At 37.4% G+C, this 23,717-nt stretch overlaps 1 protein-coding gene across 2 annotated transcripts in view; it reads left to right on the top strand.

The window, feature by feature from the left end:
* The window catches only part of LOC138705143 (transcription elongation factor SPT5-like), a 136,047-nt gene extending 113,685 nt beyond the window's left edge, over positions 1-22,362 (top strand). For both annotated transcript variants that reach the window (XM_069833804.1, XM_069833803.1), the window contains 2 exons: positions 8,713-8,975; positions 21,699-22,362. In XM_069833804.1, the coding sequence (XP_069689905.1) occupies positions 8,713-8,975; positions 21,699-21,932 (497 nt within the window). In that variant the 3' untranslated portion in view covers positions 21,933-22,362. The remainder of the gene's footprint in view (positions 1-8,712; positions 8,976-21,698) is intronic.
* Positions 22,363-23,717: the final 1,355 nt, after the last annotated feature.

Consider the following 23,717-nt stretch of genomic DNA (forward strand, 5'->3'; position numbering starts at 1 on the left):
GCACCAAATCTGGGCTGTAGGAAGGATGATCCAATACTTCCGAGTTGAACTCTTGCAGTTTGGTCGCAGTATGACGCGCTGTATGCGGCCAGGCGTTGTTATGCAGGAAAATCACCCCAGAGCTCAACATGCCACGACTTTTGTTTTGAATGGCTCTTTTCAAGTTTGTTAGTGTGTTACAGTAATGCTCAGCGTTGAATTGTGGCATTCCTCTCCAAGAACTTAACTAGCAAAATTCCTTTTCTGTCCCAGAAAACAGTTGCCATGTGTTTCTCGTGGAAAATGTTTGATGACACTTTGTGAGTTTTTTTCGGGGAGTGAGTATGGCCCCACTGCATTGATTGAAGCTTTGTTTCTGCATTCACATACCGCACCCAAGTGTCATCTCCTGTCACAATCTGATCGAGAAAAGCAAGAAAGGACAGTGCTGCTCCCATCCACTGAGCCTTTTGTTCTTCAGGAAGAAGTTTAGGCACCCATCTGGCAGAAAGTTTCCAGTAGCCCAAATCTTCGGTAATCGCTTTGTACAGAAGAGTACGACTAATCTGTGGAAAATCCCCACTAAGTTCCGACATGGTGAACCTGCGGTTTGCTCTAACCCTTTCGTCAACCAAACGAATCTGATCTGCATTCATGATACTCGGTCGACTACTTTTCTCTTCATCATGGATTCGCCCATTTTTGAACATATGGCAACATTACAGCACAAGAGCATGCAATAATTTACATTTTAATCATCATAGGTTATCCAAGAGTCTCAATAGCTTATCACATACAGGGATAAGACTTTACAACAAACTCCCTGTTGAAACTAAAGCCCTTAACTATGCTAGATTTAAAAAGTCAGTGAAACATATTTTACTTTTCCACATGCCTTTTACTGTCAATGAGTATCTTAGTTTAGCACTCCAAATTTAGCTTACAGTAGTTAGTATCTCGTTTTGTGTTTACTGCTCTTCTTTTCTGTCTGATTCATGTCTGGGGTGAGACTGCCCAAGAAGATAAGGAAACCAAGAACTTTGTACAAATAATGGTCTGAAGAAAACTGTGGAGAATTGACTTCATTACAGAATGTGTTGATTGTATATTATTTCTATATTATTGTAGACATCTTGTATGTCGGAATAACATGTATGTAACCGCATATTTATTATGTATTCACTCTGACAATGCCATGAAATCATTGTATTTCCTAAGGCTAATAAATATCTATCTATCTATCTATTGTCTTACACCACCTTCACTCATTACATCTGTCCCATAAACTTCACAAAGTTGGCGATGGATTTCACTAGCTTTACAGTTCTTGGCCACAAGAACTCTTATTACAGAACGTACCTCACACCTGGCTGGACTTGCAATTGCAGTACACATTTTGACAGCACGTGGCTCAGAGAGGAACAAAGACACGACCTTGACTCTACCGCTGCTCAACACGTACTGCTTCAAGGTACACTCCACCGCAAGAGTGGCGCCACTGTCTCTGTTGTTACGCACGCTATATGAAAACGGAAGTTACTTTATGAATAGCCCTCGTATATTAAAATTCACAATTGTAACTAGTTTATAAAGTAATCATATAATTTAATTCGTCATCTAGTTTAAGTAGGTATTTAAGTTTGATAATCTTCCGGCTTATGCATATTTTTTCTGTTTAGAGCTTGTCTTAACTTTCTGTTGTATTAACATCATGTATTTCATCCGCGGCCCGCAAGGTGAAGTGACTGAAGTGGCTCTTCACCTACATTTTAAAATTATAATCACAATAATTATGCATTTTCGTTTTATCATAGTTATAACTTGCTCACAAATCTCCTATCGCTATCTGAAAGACGAAAGCCTCGTGAAGTGTCTGGGTGTATCGCTGCACACTTTCCCTTTCGCGTCGCTTGCTGACACTCACCCCCTATATAATGTAAGAGTAGGTACTGGTTTTCAAGAAGAAACACTTCTTTTTCCACAATTCTAGTACACAGGCCTGTTGTAGGTTGCCATGGTAACGAGCATTGACCCTCCAAGGATAGAAGAGCCGTTCCTTTGCCTATTCAAAGAATAAAGAAACAGGTTTCTAAACACCCCTCGCTTGTCCAACCCGCCGAATCCCGACAAGGCGACAAGTGCAAACCCATTGTCAGTTTTATCCATTTCTTGGTGAGAGAAACAAGTTAATTTTGTTATTTGTGTATTATTTAGTGATGTTCATAAGTGATTTTGCGAATGAATCCAGAAAACGATGTAGTGTGTAATTTATTAGAGACACCGTTTTCTCGTTGGCGCGAGGAAGATAAGAGAGACTTATTAGTGTTTAATCGCCCAACTCCGCGTTTATCAGTGTCTGTTAGAAAACAAAAAAAGTCCGGAAATTCTTATCAATTGCATTTTAAAAGTACCTGGTATGGGGAGTATACCTGGTTATGTGGCAGTGTTTTTCTACAAAAACTTTTCTGCTGGGCTTGCCTTTTATTAGGAGTGAAAAGGAACGTTTGGAATAACGCGGGGTTTGGCGATTTTGCGAACTCAACTCGTGCATTTCACAAACATGGGGATTCGAGTGAGCATTTGAAGTGCGTATTGCAATTGAAACAAGTCGAAAGAAATTTGAACTCAATTCGCAATGCGTTACAGGAGTCGTCCTTATTGTGTAGCTATTAAAATATTTAATGAGAATGTTCGGTTAAACAGGAACTTTATGAAAGTTGTGGTTCAAGCCGTTATATATTTAGCGAAACAAGAGTTGCCATTTCGAGGACATGATGAACAAGTTTCGTCACATAACCGCGGTAATTTCAAAGAACTGCTCCAAACTTTGCTCTCCGTAAGTTCCGACGAAGTTAGAAATCAATACAATAAAATTAAATGTGTATTCAGCGGCGAGTCTAAGACAATACAGAACGAACTAATTGAATGTATTTCAGACTACGTATGTAACCAAATCAAGAAAGAAGTAAATGAAACTGATTTTTTTTCATTGCAAATTGACGATGCGACGGACGTTGGACAAAACTGTCAGTTCTCTATAATAGTGATTTGTGACTTCACATGGTAAACTGGTGGAGCGTTTCTTAGGTTTTTATGACGTAAGTTCTGATCGGACTGCACAAGCCCTGTTTGAACTAATAGACAGCATCTTAGGGCCTTTGAATTATCGTAATAAATTGATAGGACAATGTTACGATGGCGCTAGTGTAATGTCAGGCCACATAAATGGCCTACAGAAAAAAGTCAAAGATGAAGTTCCTCAAGCTATTTTCATTCATTGTCTAGCGCATCGTTTGAATTTAGTTCTGCAACAGAGTTGCAACAGTATTTCAAGTTGCCGAATTTTCTTTGCAAACCTAAGCGGAATTCCCACTTTCTTTCATCATTCAGGTAAAGGTAACTACATTCTAAATTCGATAGTTGGAAGGCGAATTCCAACAGCTGTGGAAACGAGGTGGACATCGAACTCCAAAATACTCAAAACAGTAGTAGAGAATTGGGACGGTTTAAAAGAGATTTTCGAAAAAATAAAAATAAATCCTGGAACTGATAGTACTTCCATCCGTCAATGCGGAGGGTTCTTGAATGACATGAATGACTTTGAATTCAGTTTTTTGGCTCTGGTTTTTTATGACATATTCAGTCTAACTGATGTTTTGTATGATGTTCTGCAAAAGAAATGTTTAGATATAAGTTACTGTGCAGCTAAAATTCGAAGTACTTACGATTTGATTAATAGTAAAAGAAATGAAGAATACTGCAACAAAATATTTCGTAATGCAAAAGTGAGAAGTAACTGCAACCATAAAAGACAGCATGCCCAATTATCCGATGAAGACATTTTCTTCAAATACAAGTCATTGTTTTACGAGATAGTAGACAATATTCTGTCACAAATTAATACTAGATTTCATGACTTGAACAAAGTATCATTTCTAAGTTTGGTAGATACAACAAAATTTAAAGACTATTCTAAAGAATTTCCATCAGGTGCTTTGCAGAACTTGATCGAGTGCTACCCATCCATATTTAAAAAAAAATCAACGTTTACAAAATGAACTTGAACTTCTTTATGGTGATAGCAATTACAGTGGCGTTAACGCTTTGAAAGCATTGGAGATGTTACGTCAGAGTGATGTTCATCAAGACGTATTCCAGGAAGTGTATAAGTTGTTTTCACTTGTAGTGTCTTTGCCATCCACCAGTGTGTCCGTAGAAAGAAGTTTTTCGTGTCTAAAGAGAATAAAAACTTATTTGCGGAATACAATTTCCCAGCAGCGTTTGTCCTCCTTGGCCAACATTTCTATTCATAGAGAACTTCTTTCGGAACTTGAAGGACAACCCAGCTTTTTAGATGACATCATTGACAAATTCGCGGCCCTGAAGAACAGGAGAATAGACCTACTCTACAAGAGATAAGGTAAGATTGAAAAAATATTGTTTCTTGTCACATACAGTTGTCAGCACTTCACTTGTCTTCTGAATCACGGGCCGCCCCTGATGTATTTCCTTTTTATCCTCTGGTTGAGTGGAAGAGAAAGGCTTCACGGCCTTGACTCTGCCAGAAAAAATAAAGCATTATTATTATTATTATTATTATTATTATTATTACCGTATATGTTGTTTTTGCATATTGCATTGCTATAATTCTAATTTGATAAACTGTAAAGCTGTTTATATTGTTGGTCTAACAAAATAAGCTTTGTGTCATCCATTTCATTATACCTTCATTATTACCACGATTGGAGGCCTTGTAATTGATATAATTGCCATGATATTCTTTATTTCAATCTTGAACCATACGGAAATCAGTTTAGAATTCCCTGGCCAGAATTCTGGACAGAATCTCGTCATGTGGACAGAGGTGATACAACCAAGTGAGTGATGATCCATTTAAAATAATGCATAGAATAAAAATTCGAATGCACCAATCGAATCCGTCCCAGTAAGTGAACGCATACCTTAAATGCATTGTAATGGGTGTATTTGTATTTCAGTATAGTTTTATGTTATAAAGAATGGTTTCCCTACCAACAAGTTTCTGTTTGGGAATTCCAACTTTCAAGGCCTAACAACAATACCGGTAGCTGTAAATTCAACAAAAAAACACGATCGAGCAAAAACATAATTTATTATTAATATGTTTCTCGGTTCCATTATGAAAAACACAACGAAAAGATGCTGGAATGACATTCCGGCACATTCCAACAGAAAAAAATTCACTGGTTTTAAACCACCACCATCCAATATTATGTTTGTGATTCGAGTAACATAATATAATATAATGTAACATAATTTATAATATAACTTTATATATTAATTTCTTGTGACAATTTTACTGCTTTCTCACTAGCCTATTTGAATAATTCACTACGTACCAGCAAATAGAAAATTGAGAGTTTTTCTGTAATTTGCAAGCATATACAGTTTTTCTTCTTATAAAAATACTTTGCATATATTCAGGATCATTATGGCCTATTTACACTAGGTTTATTTATTTTATTTTTATTAAAATAAATATAAAAAGATGATAAATCCTGGGAAATTTTATTGACTAAACACGGATAATCCCCCAAGGGCCACGTAAATCTGCTGTTGCGGTGTTCAGATTGATGACAGTTTATGATTATTTGGCAAGCCACCTGCACAGAATAGGAATTTCTCATACATCCGTCTGCTAATGATTTACTAATCTGATCGTATTGTGTGTGTATTCTTTTTTCCTTGTTAGATAATATGGTGTGAAGTTTGAGTATTAAGATACTGGGTCATTCATATATCGCGGCACCGCAACTGATGTGGAGTCATACTCGGCAGATAAGCTGTTGCTTCCTGCCGGCTGTGCAATACAAGAGCTCAATGGTTAGCAAGCTAGAGTGACTACCTAATAAATTCTAATGCACTTTAAAAGTTATGTTCTCACCCATATCACTAAAGAAGATGCTGGAACTGCCTGCCTTCGTTTTCAACACATTTCTGGCATCTTATTATGAAAATACCCATTATTTTTCTTTAGTTCTGTTTGAGAAATTGAATTTATCTCCTGGCGAATGTTATCCTTAAGTTCGTCTAAAATGTGTGATTCGTTTTACGTACTGGTACTTTATCTTTTTAATGATCGCCAGAGATAATAGTCACAGGCAGTTAAATCAGGGGATCTTGAGGGCCATATGTTGTTGCTGATAACTCTATAATCACACACTTGTCGAATTGTCTGCAGTGAAACATTGACTGTATGAGCCGTCACCAAGTCATGCTGAAAAAACGCGAAACTACGTTCCCTCTCAGTTAATTCAGCAAAAAAAGGTTGCGAAATGTTTTTCACTGTTAACTGTATCCTCAAAAAAAAATTGGGCCTATTATTCTCTCACCGAAAACTGCGCACCACACCCCTAATTTCTCGTCATGAAGAAGTTTCCCATGAAGCAGATTAGGTTTTTCGGCACTCCAATGTTGTCAGTTTTGAGAATTTACATACCCACGTAAATGAAACCACGCTTCGTCTGAAAAAAGAATGAGATTAAGATCAATTTCCTCGTCATGCATTTTATTCAAAATCCATTCACAAAATCTAATCCTACATACCCGGTTTAAGTTCTTGCACCACTGTACATTTATAGGGTTTTAACTTAAGTAACTTCGTAGCTCCTTGTATGGAACCGTAAGAAATTCCCATTTGCTGAGAAAGATGACTAAAAGATTTCTTAGGGCAATTTTCCAAGCGTTGTCCAGTGTCATCAACAGTTTCTTCTGTAAGCACTGTACGTCGCCTTCTTTGCTTCTTATCAAGAACACTTCCTATTTCACGAAATTTATTAACTAATCTATGAATCGTCCCATGACTTGGGACTCAAACACCTGGGAAATTATCTTGAAATAATCTCTTGACAGCACGAGAACTTTCTGAATGGGTATACGAATCGTAAATAAACATCTGATGTGGAATAGAATAATTAGGCCTATTATTTGCCATTACTCTCACTTCACTTCACGTGTTGCTCTCACTGAAACACAGAACAAACTGCGTTGCGAGACCTTGAATAAACCAGTTATCCCCACAGACCGCTCCCCTCCCACCCGCACAAATGCATTGCTGTTGTCAGCTGAGGCTCTTCACGCAGCTCCGGTTCCAAGATACAATGAATGACCCAGTATAACAGAGTGATTGTGTTCAGATATTACTTAAATGAATGTGTTATGTTTGCAAAGTTTGTTTATTAGATTAGTTTTAGTGATATTATTAAAGTGAAATTTCTGTAGGAGCTACGGATGTATGTCATAGAGGAACAAATAGTTAGGCCTGACAATTGTCAGGTAGGATGGGAGTAGCAGGGAAACCTACGACTTGGCAGAGCAGAATAAAAGTGTGAAGTAAGGCAGACCTGGGGTAATATAAAATTGTAACAGGTCTGTCTTACAGAAATATGATGCATGAATAAATATTCTATTCATCTATTCATACATCCGCCTGTGTTTTGTGTGATTCAAATAGAGAGATGAACATGGAACACCTCAAAAGATGCATAGAATTTCTGCATAAAGATGGCGTCATATAAAAACACTGGAGTGCAAGACTGCAAATGACTTCATTGTCAGGTGGCTAGACATTGAACAAACAAGAATGACGTCAATGACAAAAACAACACTGATATTTTTAATTTAGCATTTTATCTATAAAGGGATCAAGACCACTAAGTTAAACCAAATGTAAATCAGTGCTTAGTTACTGGTAGCTGCTGAGTACCGACTAAAAGTGTCATCTTTTAGCTAAACAACCATTCTTAACCAAGACAATACTAACCAGGGTTCCCAGATGTGTCCTGGATTTCCCAGGATTCTTCTAGATTTTAATGGTGTGTCCTGTGTCCTGGATTGAGTTATATTTTACCCGGAATGTCAAAAAGCTTAGAAAAATACAATTTTTTGCTCATTTCTATAAATTTATTTTTACAATTCCTTATTCATTTTTCCAAAATAGTGCTATGTTCAATGTCGTCAATGTTGTCTGGCACCTCCTATTGGGTATTATTGAAATAAAAACGATAATACTATAGTATGTATTAGCTGTTATGCAGTATCTTTATTCTTTACTATCTTTGGAAGTTGATTTATTATTGACAGGATTTAAACACAGTATCGTAAATTTTTCTGTATAGATCAGACTGTAATATGACATTATTTTTCCAGATGTTATCAATAATTTAAAGGATATTTTATAATTTAGTAAAAGTGTAACAAAATTAAAAGTTTAGGCTCTATATAATTAGTTGAAACACATAAAACGAATGAAATCAGTTGCCTTACAAATTGAATTAATTCAAATGTGTAGTCACATTAAGGTACGTAATTAGTGTCCTGGATTCCTGACGACAGAATCCGGTAACCTTGATACTAGGACTTATTTTTAACTAAAACAATAGTGTTAGCCACCATATACATGTACCATAATTTTCTGGAAGTTCACGCGGAAACACACCAGTATTCCATATTGTCGATACAGTTGCTGTTTCAGTAAATACTGTAATATACTTTTAGATTTTCAAACTGGTATCATTTGCACATATGCAGAGCGCTGTGATGGTATTACACAAGACTCTACAAGTATGCTTATAAATGTATGACATTTTTTCTGTGTTCCATTGCCTTTATGTCAGTGTAAATCCTTGCTAGGGAGATACTATTATTTGTTTCTACATATACCACTATTAAAAGGGAGACACATCTGTTTTACAGAAGCAGCAAAACTTAATTCGCCTGGATTAATTGCAACTCCTAGCAGCGTTGACTCATCCATTATAGCAACCCCTCTGGGATATAGCCCCTTGACACCGAGGCATACTTCCTCACCTTATGGCCCTTACACTCCTATCGTGGGACTTGAGCACTTGGCAACATGGCAACAAGACTGGCTGACCATTGATATAGAAGTACTCGTCAAAGATTGTCACAGTGATGCTGGGCTCAGAGGACAGACTGGGGTTGTTCGTGGCATTTCAGTAAGTTGACTGTGTTTCCTTTTCTTTCGTCAGTATAACATAAAATACAATAATGTAACCCTGCTATCAACAGTACCGGTAATGTACATAGGCCTACTCTTTCATGCAATTAACAGATTCATTTGGAGGTTGGCATGGTATGGTGGAGAATAGGAATATGGTGATTAAGAAATATGAGGGATAATACAGGGAAGTATATCTGCCCCTTATGTGGTCAGAAAGAACACGCGATCTATATAATATTGGTATGCCCAGAAACAGAAAATTTAAGAAAATTATGGATTGACAAGGAAATAATGATGTTAAATACTTATAAACCTGTAGCTTATAGAAAACTATATGGTTCAACTAATGTTAGAAATTTAAAAAAGTTGGGAAAATTCTTATTTATAGTTAAGATAAAATGAGAAGAAAAGGTTAAGGTACTGGTATAAGTTTTAATGTTGGTGTAAATAATATGATGATATGATATTATTTCGTTATAGCATTTCTTACATGTAATGGTGGACCTCATATTTTCACTTATATGGTGCCACCATTAACAATCATTACAAATAACACTTCTTTGCAGTATATTTTAATAAAACTACACTAATCCCACTAGCTATCTCCCGTCTTGCTGCTCAGTCCATCGTCTATTTAATATGTATCCTTTCCTTTTTTTGCTCTTCATTATTTATTCCCTAGTTCACATATGTAAGGTAATAGAGGGTAACTGTGCGCAGGTGGCCAAGTATACGCAGTCGATTTTTCAGCTGGTAGCATCACTGGTCGCAGCTAACAGTCTAGTATGGTAGTGTAATCTGTAAAAGCTTGTGTTAACGCTGTGGATGCTTTATTCATACGATTATATTATTGAAACAGGTACGTTGTCATGTTTCGCTAACTTGACTGTAATTTCACGATGAAGTAAGATAAGGTATTGGTCTCTCCGCAATAAATGTATCATATTACTGTTAATACTTTGGACAACGCTATTATTGCTGGTGAGAATGCCGTTATTCCCGCCTGAAATTAGCATCACTTGTTTCATCTATACCAGATTGAACGAGACATTACCGCAGCTGGGCAAGTGTGTTCGCCAGATTCCAGTTTGTGTACACTTGTCTTCCACCTGGCAGCTTATGCGACAGGTTAATTTTATGGTGCTTTATCTCGCAGATCTTATTTTGCTCCTCCATTACCTTTTTATATACCGTAAAGTGGGGTGACTTTGAACGCTGAGGTGACTTTGAACAGTAATTTATCTCCTTTCTAAATTAAATGCTGTACCCAATTGCGAAAAAAACTGTTTAAGTTGTCAATAAATTAGTTCAGTTTTTTCGCAATAGGGTACAGCATTTAGTTTAGAAGGCCGCTAAATTACTGTTCAAAGTCACCTCGGCGTTCAAAGTCACCCCACTTTATGGTACGATGAAAATAACTGTTTGTATTTATGTACCAGTATTTCTTGTAGTTAAAGAATACATGGGAAAGTATGAAAGGAAAACTGAAAAATCTTGTCTCACACAAAGGCAGTTTGATGAGGCAAAAAAAAAAATTGAGGGCTGCTGCCAAAAAGAAAGGCTGAAAGCAAGAACTGAAAAGTAGTTTTCAAAATCGGGGTCTCAAGTGTTCAAAATAACAAAAAGGTGTAAAAAAAAATATGAAGGAACCCAATCGAAAACTTCACTGCACGACAGCTGACATTCGGGCCTAGAACATCGTAGTGTTAAATAAACTTCTTCAGAGAAGACATACATCTACCCTGGGTGTGATGAATCTAGTGAAAAAGACTGGGTACAGTGTAATGTGTGTGACGAGTGGTGGCATGAGTTGTGCACGCCATATAAGGACATGAACATTTCTTTGTGATCTTTGTTAATAAGTTGTTGCAATAAAGGCATGTTGTAACTCAGTAAAACTAAAGAAAACATACATTTAAAAAAGCGCACAGTTAGCCCACATTCTGCATACACTTACCCGCATATGTCTAAGTGTTTGCATTTGCCAAGTTATCTAAACTTGTATGCCACAATAAGTGATTATCACTACAGGCAGTTTTAACAGTGCATAAATATTCTTAAACTTTCCTTGAGTATGAACACCTATTTAATGTTACAAAATAATCACAGACGACCACATTATGAGCGAATTAAAACTAAGTGCGAACAGTTATCTGCCATTACCTTACCTATACCTTACTGTTTATATCAGTTCACTTCTACAGCCGATTCGTTATTCAGTTCACTATTCGCTATAATAACTTATGTGCACCATCCTACTATTCCTACTATTCACACCTTTGTTACTCTGATGCCTTGATATTAATCTTTCCAGCTACTCTTTTCTTGTTACTAGTTCACTGATGTTGTTGTTTGTTGTTTAGTCAACTGTCCGAAGACAGGTCTGAACCTCACAAATGATACCAAGAAGGTACTACTTATGAGGCAACTAGGCCAGAAGATAATGGGATAGAGTGGCCAGTTCCTTTCCCCCTCCATTGCATACATTGCCGACTGGCTACATAATATACTAGTCAGACCTCAGGTGCATACAAACAATTGTTCTTCCTCTGACATATATTGTTAAGTGAGATGTAGGCCTACTGTCTGATAACAGATGTACATAACAGCCAGAATCTCAACCAGAGGACATTCGTCACTTATTAACTCGAACAATACTATTCACTAGTCCTTTTTTTTTTACTTCAGTAAAAACAGATCGTTATCATCACTGATCTCTATCTCTTTCACTGATCACTTCTCCCCCTTCTTCGTAGCTAGGACTTTCTTCACTCGCTTGTCTTCCTTACACTATCAAATCTCGTCTCCTTCACCATATTTCACCAATTTTCGTTATACCCCAGGACTCACTTAACGTTTGATTTAATTCCTCGAATTTTTTCCAACAGACACTCCTTCACTTCATGTATATACAAGGTTCATCCAGGAAGTGAGTTCCAATCGCGTCTTTAAGTCTTTAAGTTACTTCTTCCACTTTCACCCATTTTACTATCACTTCCTCCCCCATTTCCACATCCGGACTCAAGGATTAGTTTTTTTCCCCATCACTAGTCTTCTTTCCTTTTCCCATGCTCCTTGTGCCACTCATCCTCACATTCAAGTGCTTTCTTAGCAGATTTGCATTCCTCTTACTCTGCAGTTTAACTCTGCTTCTCTCTCCATGTCGAGTCATCATGTATATACGAGGTTCATCCAGGAAGTAAATTCCACTCGCGTCCAGAGATGGCATGATTAGTTGGACGGGAATACGCATGCGTAGCAGTAGAGAGGGGTTATGTGGGAATAATGCAGTGCAATTTCAGTCTTATGACGATAGTTGTTATTGCACAGCGTTAGGATAAAATGGCTGCACTGATATTGTCTCCCACCAACTGCGAAATTCGTGCAGTTATCCGATTTTTGCGCGCTCTCCAGCAGAGATGCATCGCCAATTGTGCAATGTGTATGGACCCAACATTATGAGCGACAGTAAGGAAAGACGAAAGATGATGGTGCAGGCAATTCACTGAAGGCCAAACCAATGTGCATGATGAAGACCGTAGTGACCAATTATCCCTGGTGATGCCAGAACTGATGAAAAGTGTGCGGTAAGTAGTTTTTCAGAACCGTCGCTTCACAATTTCGGAATTCTCTGGTCAATTCCCCCATATGCTCACTGTTGCACGAAATCGTCTCCTGATGACTTGGTTTTCGGAAAGTGCAAGATGGTGCCAAAGCAGCTAGCAGATGAACACAAAACGAAACATCTGGCCGCAGCATTGACATTCCTCCAGCACAGAAAGGTGACGAGTTTCTCGACATTGTTGTCACTGGGGATGAAACATGGGTGTCGTATGCCACACCAGAAACAAAACAACAATCCATGCATTGGCGGCATAGTGGTTCACCTGTGAGGACCAATTCCAGCAGACAATCTCTGTCAAAAAAATCATGTGCATTGTCGTGTGGGATCGACGTGGTGCCCTCATGTGCGAGTTTTTATCGCAAGGGAGGACCGTTAATGTTGAGCGGTATTGTCAGAAATTGCGAAATCTGAGGAGAGCGATCCAGAACAAGAGATGTGGAATGCTGACAAGAGGCATTACACTTTTGCACGACCCTACACAGCCAACGCCATACGGAATCTGTTGCTTCAGTTTGGATGGGAGATCTTCGACCATCCACCCTGCAGCCCCGACCTCGCCCCAAGTGACTTTCATCTCTTCTGTCTCATGAAGCACTTTCTGGCATGACGACGCTAAGGCAGTGACTTCATGGCTCCAGACGCTGGCGGCAGACTCTTATGACACCGGCATGCAAATGTTGGTGCACTGGTATGATAAATGCCTCAATAACGATAGTGACTATGATGAGAAGTAGCCAGTGAATCTCTGTAGATAGTGCAATAAATATTTCTTACTTATTGATGTTTTTGTTTTCTTTATCGGCCAGTGGAAATTGCTTCCTGAATGAACCTCGTACCTCCTCGTTCGTGTGTAAATAATATGTGTTATTAAATTCAAATTTTCAAGTAGGTGTAGTTATAATCTCAATTTTTATTATTAGGAATGTGATATTAGAACTTTGATTGATTGATTGATTGAGTTCACGAGGGCTAGATCCAGGATTCATTGATTTCACGAGGGCTGGATCCAGGATTGATTGATTTCATGAGGGCTGGTTCCAGGATGGAACCTTGCATTTGCGCCGTTTAGGCCCAATGATTCTCTAAGACGCTAATAGAAGGGCTATCCTTGCTGTGCCCAGCAGGTAAGGTTCCATCATCTACTGATGAGTCCGAACCTAGAGCCTGGAACCTCAACACTTTAGAACCTAGATCAAAATCGTAAATCCATATCACTCCTAACATCATCCCAGCCAATTTTTGTTATTACAGATAATAGATGAAATGAGGGTAAATTGAAGAGTGTTGGTGAAATGAAAGAGGGAAATGAGAGTACCCCGAGAAAAAACTCTCTGTAAAATTTTTGTCTACCACAAATTCCACTGAGACCTGATCAGGGATCGAAGTCATGTTGCCTAGATGAATAGAAGGCCAGCACAGTAGCACTGTAGCCACAGACGCGACGTACTTAGAACTTACAGAGACATAGGTGCCGACTATGGGCATACTTGGTTGCTCATGCATACTCTGAAAAGAAAGCGGGCATGCTCAGCATATCTGCTCATGTGATTTCTACTTCTTGAAATTATTATTATTATTATTATTATTATTATTAGTTGTTTAAAATATGCTAATTTGCATGGATTGAACTTGGATCCATTTAATGTGTAGTATACACCTTTTGAGTTTATCATGATATGAAATGAAGTGAAATGAAATGAAATAGCCCAATGTGTCCCATGAAGGGCAAAGGCCTCTTACCCTTAGGTAGGGTTAGCTCAGTTTTCCTAACTTGGCGAGCTACTCCATGTTAGGTTCAATGCTGTTCGTTAGGTATAATGTTGATTGGCACTACACTTTTCACTGTTCTCTTACTAAACTTCCCTCAAACAATGATGCTTGCATGTTGCTGTTCTAGTCATTGCTCAGATGTCTGCCTAGCGACTTCCATTCTTCTCTGTCCCTTGCTATCCGTGTCCATTGGTGCCCTGCTTGATCTTTGAAGATGTCCTCCCATCTGCGTCTTGGTCTGCCTTGCGTCCTTTGCCCAATCCGTGTGTCCCAAACAGTACTTTTGTAGGTCCATCTGTTGTCTTGTAGTCTGGCAATGTGTCCTCCCCACTTCCATTTGCTTTGTGTGGCTGTTTGTGCGACGTCTATTGTCTGTGCTAGTTGTTGGATTGTGGTGTTTGGTATCCTGTCTCGCAGGGATATTCCTAAGATTTTGCGCTGCACTTTACGTTGACATATTTGAAGTTTGTTCTTTTGTTGTGATCTTAGCGACCATGTTTGACATCCGTATAATAGCACAGGATATACACATGTTTCTAGAATGTGAAATTTTATTTTCCGGCTTAGATTTCTGTCTAGGAGGATGAACTTGAGGCCCCAGAACGCTTTCCAGGCTAGGCAGATTCTCCGTCTCAGCTCCTTTTCCATTTTTTCTTGAAATGAAATCAGTTGCCCCAGATGTGTATATTCGTTCACATATGCTAGTGTCTCTCCATCTATTAGTATGGCTGTTTGTGGCCCATTTGACATTAGTTTGGTTTTTGTTTTGTTTAGTGTGAGACCGGCTTTTTTGCTTTGTTCATGTAGTTGTTCGAGCATTGTTTGTAATTCTCCTGGAGTTTTACTGAATAGGACCACATCATCAGCGAATCGTAAGTTTGTTAGATAGCTTCCGTTTATGTTGATACCCCAGTCTTCGTTCCAGTTCAGTTTCTGGAATATATGTTCCATCACGCTCGTAAACAACTTGGGGGATATTGAGTCCCCTTGACGAACTCCCTTTCCAGTTTGAATGGCTTTCCTTCTATTTCAGTTTTGATTTTGGCGTGGCTTTGGTTGTAGATCCTTTGTAGTATTTGCACATATTTTGCTTCAATTCCTTGTGTTGTTAGTGCTTGTACTATGCTCGAATGTTCCACAGAATCAAAGGCTTTACTATAGTCAATAAAGGCAAGATAAATGTTCATGTTGAATTCTGCTTTCTCGATCAATTGATTTATCGTTTGTAGGTGGTCTACTGTGTTGAACCCTCTGCGAAAGCCTGCTTGTTCTGGTGGTTGTTTTTCATCCAACACTTCTGTCAATCTTCTGGTAATTATTTTCGTGAACAGTTTGTATAGGTTCGACATAAGGCTTATAGGCCTGTAGTTATTTATGTCATCCCTAGTACCTTTTTTGTGGAATAATATTATCGTGCTTGTGTTCCATTGGTCTGGGATATCCTCTGTCTGTAGGATTTTGGTGAATAGATGGGAGATTATGGGTGTAATGTGTGGTTCTGCTATTTTTAATACTTCGTTTTGTATCCCGTCCTCCCCCGGCGTTTTTCCTGTTTTCAATTCATTGATGGCAGTTCGTACTTCACTATGCAGGATAGATAGGATTTGTGTGTTTGAGGGGTCGTGCCCTTGCGCGTTGTTTCTGGGTATGGTTGTTGCGTAGAGGAGTTTGTAGAATTCCGTAACTGCATTCAATATGTCTCCTCTGGCTTTTATAGTGTTCCCTGCCGTGTCCTTTGTTCCAAGCATCCATTGTTTGCCTTTGCTCAGGTTTCACTTTGCTTGTCTTATTGATTTGGATGCTTCTAGGGTTTGTTTTGTTACCTCAGATCAGTATCTCCGTATGTCCTTCCTTATTTCCCTCTTGGTTATTTTATAGTGCTGCGCATATTCTGCTCTGAGTTGTTCCTGGTTTGCAGTAGCTTCGATCTCCTTTCTATGAGTTCTATGGTTTCTGGGCTTAGTTTGGTGTTGTTTGTCTTATCTCCCGGTTTCTCCGCTGACGCCTCTGTTGCCTGTTTTATGCATTCTTCTACTGTGTTGTATAACTCTTGCACTTCTGTCTTTGTGATAAAATTTGTTTTTGTTATCTTCTCTTGTATCTGTCGACTAAGCTCTGCTCCATCTAGCCGGTCCGCTTGCCTGCAGTTGGGTCTCCTCCTATGTCTTGATTCTCGTTTCGTTGTTATGCTTGCTTTCACCATCCTATGGTCGGCACTGAACTTTAGGTTGCTTTCCACTTGTATATCTTTTATATCCTGGAGTCTATCACATAAGATGTAGTCTATCTCGTTTTTTGTTTTTCCGTCTGGAGAACGCCACGTCCATTTCATGTGTTGGGGTTTCCTAAAGAAAGAGTTTGCTATTTTTAGTCTATGTTCCTGGGCGAATTGTACCACTTTTTCTCCCCTCTTGTTCCTGTTCCCGTATCTGTGTGGTCCCACTGCCTCCTCCTCTGCATGGCTTCTCTTCCCCACTTTGCTATTTAGATCGCCTATGATTAAGTTCCTCTGCGATCGGTGTTGATTGAGTGATGCTTCCAGGTAATTGTAGAAGTTTTCTATATCTTCCTCGCTGCTATTTTCTGTAGGTGCATATGTTTTGTATAATTGTTGTTGTGAGGTTCCTCATTTGTAGTTTTAGAACCGCTATTCTTTCCGATACTCCATCCTTACTTATTATTGTCAGATATTGCTATTTATTTTCTTGCATTTGGTCAAAGATTAATGTTGGCTATTATATTGATTGTATTCCATCTCACTGCTATTTCTATCATTCAGTCTCATCATCATTTCTTCTGTTTTGTTTTGTTTTGTATCTTGTGCTAAACTGTAATTGGCCTTGTGCTGTTGTTTTGCACGTTAATATTCCAAATAAATAAATAAATTATTATTATTATTATTATTATTATTATTATTATTATTATTATTATTATTATTATTATTATTATTATTATTATTATTGTTGTTGTAACGTAACTTTATTTATTATGACAGTTATTCAGAAAGTTTCACAAAATTATTGCCTAGTTTGTACTTCTGTAGATACTATTTTTCTTCTATAAAAGGAGCCAGAAATACTGATGCATTTTTGACACTTTGGAAAGATGCTAATGAAAAATCTCGTACTCTGCAATTGAGTCCCCCTAAACTTTCACGATCAAGAAAAATCCCATTAAAATTAGGAGGTGGTGAGACATGTAACTTTTGAGATTTATATTATGAGATAGTGGATCAAACAGTAATAAACTTGAAAACCCGATTTCCACTCGAAACAATGTTACATCTGGCAAAAATGGAACAGTTTTTACGAGGCTTAAAAGGTATTAGTTACTGGTATGTTATTTCTGTATATTATGGTAACGATTTTGACGGTGTAAACTTAACCTGGATTGAATAGTCAATGAGTTCATCAGTAAAACAGCCGTCAGGAGAAACACTTACCAGGTTCTATCATCGTAGGTGAGTGATTACGAATATATAACGTTTTCAAGTATTTATTTCATATTTTCACAACAAAATTATATTAATAAATAATCCGTGGTGCTATAGCTGTTTAAGATCTCAAACTGACCAGCCGGCTGCTGGCCTCATGTCCACATGCCAGAGTAGAGGTGGACGATCAGATCATCCAACCAGAAGGGAGATGTCGTGTGGTTAGCATGATGATCCCCCCCCCCCCAGCTGTTATAGCTGGCTTTCATAATCGGATTTTGCTACCTGTCATAGCTCTCCAAGTGTATCATGATGCTGGGTGGGCATCAGTCCCATACACTAGCAGAAATTTCATGAGAAAATTTCTTCCCGCGTGAGGACTAAACCAGCGTGCATTTCGTAACGTGAGTTCTAGCCAGGATGCCTTAGACCACAATGCCATGGCGCGGAACACAAAATTATATTACGAGTTTATAAATGTAGGTAGTACAATTTATAACATGGACCTCGGATTTTTAGGCTCATTTAGCGTAGGTTGAAACATACGTTCTTTAATGCACCTAGTTTTAGGCAATATCATCACAAGAGAATTTCTCGTGTTGCCTACATTTAGGGATTTTTACATAAAATTGTTGCAACCTATCCTATTCGAGCCTAAAAATTCGAAGTTTAAGCATGAACATGCCCCAAGAATTTCAAAAGTCGGCGCCTATGTACAGTTGGGTTCAAAAAGAATGGGCTGACACTGGGAGTTTAAATATGAAAGCTTTCTCGTTCATCTTCGTTTCGATAGATTTAGTATCTAGCCTATCAATTTTATTGCTATTTCACTCTCTAGAGGCCCTGATGCAGCTGGAATCAACTCTTCGTTTTATTTTATAACATATTTTAGAACAAAATACAGCACATTTACATAGTTTAATTGTGTCATCTTGTGAACTGGAATTTCAAGGAGATGGGTTGCGCACTGTTCTGTTTCTGAAACTTAGACATTTGTCGCCGGCCCATTCTTTTTGAACCTTATTGTACAGTGAATATTAATACGAGGACCTAAGCTAGATAATACATAGTATATTCATTTCATAAACATTACAAGTAGGCCTACGCAAAACTACATCACTACTCTAAACTATTTAGGAACTAATAAATAAAACTTTTAGGAACTCAAGTTGTGATGTCAGCAATAATTAACAATAAATGCTGCATTCTACAAACAAAATTTGATAACACAATCTCAAGGGAAAAAATGGAACTCTCTGCATCAAAATCCACAGTTAATTCCCGATTTACCACGCAAATCGTCTGTAGCTGCATTTAGATTGGCAACAGGCCATGATTGTTTGGCCAAGCACCTGCATAGAATTGGAATATATCAGTCCCCTAACTGTCCATTGTGCAACTCAAACCAAGAAATGGATTGGGAACACCTCAAAATCTGTGCTTCAGTGGCTGACCATGATAATATCTTTGAAAAATATTGGCGTGCAAGGGGTCAAATGACTTTATTGTCAAATGCCTGGCATTAGAAAACAACAACAATATATGCTTATTCATATGCACACAACAGGTCTAGAAACGCATATTTTGGAGAGAGGTAAATTTTTTCACAGTCAGTATTTAGGTACTTCGTTAAAACACGTACTTATACATACGAAAAGCTAATTTACCTGTATGTCTTCACTTTGCAAAGAAAGGAGAACAGGATGTGTCTAGATATATATAGATGACATAACACTGCCCAAGAGCTTCAATAAAAACAGTAGACATGGGTCTAAGCAAGTAACTTGTGCATATAACAAACTTTCTAAATATGCATGTTATCCCCTAAATATTCAATATTTCAAGCAGAACTGTTTGCAGTAGAAGGGGCAATGGAATAGTGTGATAATTAAGGCCGTATTGTTTGTGTTTATAATGATTCTCAATCTACTATATGTGATATAAATAACACGTATAACCTACACCCAATTACAATGAGGCCTGAATATTGTTAGGCATAAGTAGATATTAGCTTAGGTTAGATGAAGTCAGATAATAGTTGATTATTACATTCCCAGTACATTAGAAGATTAGACTAAATATTATAATTATTATATTACATTTATTTATTATTTATTCGAATGACAGGTACATAGATAACTTATCTTTGACCTAAATACAACCTCGAGATTAAAACAATTACCGGTACGGTATTATATTACATTAACAGATTCATTCTGTATGAACAGAAGGTTAATTGTATTACTAATTATTGATAATTAAAACTTGTTAAATTAACAATTTTTATATCTCACTGTGTTAACTTAAAATTAATACGATTCTTTACCTTAGTGACTAGTTAATGTTATGGTTTATTTAACGATGCTCGCAACTGCAGAGGTTATATCAGCGTCGCCGGGTGTGCCGGAATTTTGTCCCGCAGGAGTTCTTTTACATGCCAGTAAATCTACTGGCATGAGCCTGTCGCATTTAAGCACACTTAAGTGCCATCGACCTGGCCCGGGATCGAACCCGCAACCTTGAGCATAGAAGGCCAGCGCTATACCAACTCGCCAACCAGGTCGACCTTAGTGACTGGTTTCGGTGTGATTTATCGCCATTTTCAAACTTCTTTATTCCATTATTTTATCTTCTAATTTAATTGTTGTCCTGACCTGTGAGGTAGCACCTGTTAAGGGTCTTATCCACAGGGTTACATAGTGGGCGGATAGAGCTCCTTATCCATAGTGAATGCAATCGTCTAAGGTAAGTTCACCCTAGAATCAAATCTGGTCCTCCAGTTACACGGTTGTGCGAGGGATTGGTAATTCCTCCGCGTAAGAAATTTTAAATACCGACATTCAAAGTGCACACAAGATTAAATGGATAGATAAAATGACGGCAACTACGGCATCTAAAAAGGTAAAACAGGAATAGGGGAACATCTTAAAATATGTGCTAGTGAAGAAGAAAGCGGACATAACCTTCATATCTGAAACAATAAAGAAATTAAAAGGTACCAAGGATCTGCAGCAGTACATTTTACTTTATAGTGAAGTACCACAGGAACAACGAGCTGAATGTGGTATGGCCATATTAATAAATGCCACATTTAGAAACAGAATACAAAGTTATACTTTTGTTAATGACAGAATTATGGAAGTGAGAATGAAAATTGAGCGAGGGTATCTAACATTGGTCAGTGTATATGCCCCTGAGACTGACAAGAAAGAGGAAAGCAAAAAGTGTTGCGAGGTTTTACAGAAACACACAAATGCTATAAATAAAAATGTCTAATTCTAGGGGAGGATTTGAATGCCCAAATAGGAAATAGACTTATTGAGAATATTATGGGAAATAATGGAGAATGAATCTTAAATGAAAACTGCAAAATGTTTATGAATTTCGTCACATATAATTTGCAAGTGACAAACTCTTTTTTTCCAACAAGCAAATACACAAATATACAAGAATGGAAAGTGGACAATAATCAATATTAAATTATATTATTGTTAATAGTAAGCTTACTCCTGCGGTAAAAGACACGAAAGTGTTTCGAAGTTTTTATGTAAGATCTGACCATTATGCTGTAATAAGTTTGATTGCTTTACCCAAAAGATGGATGAGAAATAAAACTTTCAACTGAAGAGTAGGCTACATTTGCATACATTTTATCTTTTCATACTTTCGTCTTTGAAAAGAAAGCGTTATTTAGCACTCTCTCAATTTAAAACAGCTGTAAAAAACTGTATTTTCTAAGTTTATCTCACGTGTTCTTGACTCATAACAGAGTGCTCAGTGCAGGATGCTTGTGGGCAACTGGGATTAGAGTCTTTGGTCTAAATAAAAAAAGAATATTAACCAAATTTGAAAACCTGTTATTAATTATTATTTACTGTTCTTTTTTGCAGGGTACAATGAGTTCAATATTTCTACCTGCTGAAGACCGAGTAGTGAATATCTTTCAAGAATATTTGGAGCCTGTTGCACCAAAACGCTCTGATCAGGTGAAAGTAATTCTTGGAGATGATCGCGAGGCTGTAGGTTGCTTGTTGTCCATTGATTGTGAGGATGGAGTCGTGAAACTTACAAATGGGGAGCTGAAGTTGCTCCCATTGCGATATCTTTGTCGAATGAAGACCTAAAACTATGTTCTTATTGTTTTATATCTGTGTAAGGATTATATCTTCCATAAAGATATAGCCTATATATTTAACTATAACGTATGTTAAGAAATTTGCGAATGTCGCACAAAATGCTACAAAATTTTATTTGCAACTTGATATGAATAAGATCTTATCTTTATAATTAATTACCGGTATATTTGTTAGCAGAGTTTGTACTGATATTGAAATCAGTATTTCAAAATGCTACCAAATTACACTTGCAACTTGATGGAAACAAGATCTTACCTTTAAATTTAATGGTATTTATATATATAAAAAGTTTTTATTGAAATCAATATTCCATTGTTTTATTTGCATTAATGCTTTAGATGTTCAGTGTTCAGTGTATTCAAGAAATGTCACATGTTCTATATTCTCCTATTTTTAATGTCCTTTTTCATTAAAATGCATTTCGAATATTTTGATGTTTACATTTTATTTAATTAAGTGTTAAATCCCTGTACATTTTTCGTTCATAGTTTTCTGTCGAAGGAGAGATCTTTCACTGCAAACTCAGTAATTTCTAATCATTCTTATTTTATGCCTTTCTCTTAGTCTCTACATATAATCCATATATTTTAATGTCAACTATCACCTGATATCTTCTTTTGCCCCGAATTCTTCTCCTGTTCACCATTCTTTCCAGTACATCCTTTAGTAGGCAGTTTATTCTCAGCCATTGACCCAACCAATTCATCTTTCTCTTCCTGATCAATTTCAGTTTCATTCTTTCTTCACACACTCTTTCCAACACAGCTTCATTTCTTATTCTGTCTGCCCACTTCACATGCTCCATTCTTCTTCTCCATATCCACATTTCAAATGTTTCTATTCGCTTTTCTTCACTTCGTCCTAATGTCTATGTTTCTGCCCCATACAGTTCCACCCTCCATACAAAGTACCGGTACTTCACTAGTCTGTTCCTTAGTTCTTTTTTCAGAGATCCGCAGAAGATGCTACCCTCTCTTTATTAAAAGCTTCCTTTCTGTAGCTATTCTTCTCCTGACTTAGTAGCAGCAATCCTATACTCTCTTAAATAAATCATATAACTTACTGGTAATCGATTATCTGGATAATCTAGTATTTACTGGTACTGTACCGATATTGTACCGGTACTTGCCTCTGAATTCAAGTGTCATATATTTAAATCCGGATGACAACCTTCAGAAAGAAAATGAAGCTAGGTTCCTACCTGGTTGTCATGCTAAGTTTGTGACATGAAACTGATACAATGTAAGAAGAATTATTCAATGATTTTAATTTAGATCAGATAGACGTAGAGGATTTTGTTGAGTAATCTTGTGCCCTCTAATATTTAAAATTAGAAACAGTGTTTAAATTCATGATTTTCGCTTATTAGCCTATCATTAGGAATAATGAATTTTATTCCATCTTATATAGTGCTCTCATCTCAGAAATGAAATTCACTTACGATGAATTAGCAGAATTCGAGTTAATCGTATGTGGAGTTATTAGAAACCAACTGACTTAACATTTCATCTTCATTTAAGTTTTGCATTTAAACTACTAGTACTAGTAGTTAAACTAAACGTTATTGTCAGGCATGAATATAATAATTTACTAGAGTCGGCGGCATTGAGAAGGTGGTCTTCTGCTAGCGTTTGCGTCGAGAGAAACAGATAAAGAGAGAAAGGCAGTATACAACATTGCCACATCGCACTTCACGTGCGTGCAATACAAATAGCACAGGAGAGAATTTAAATTCTCAAAAGATAATAATGAACTTAGCCGTTAATATTACTG

This window comes from Periplaneta americana, chromosome 8 (assembly GCF_040183065.1).
Source record: "Periplaneta americana isolate PAMFEO1 chromosome 8, P.americana_PAMFEO1_priV1, whole genome shotgun sequence".
NCBI classification, from domain to species: Eukaryota; Metazoa; Arthropoda; class Insecta; order Blattodea; family Blattidae; genus Periplaneta; species Periplaneta americana.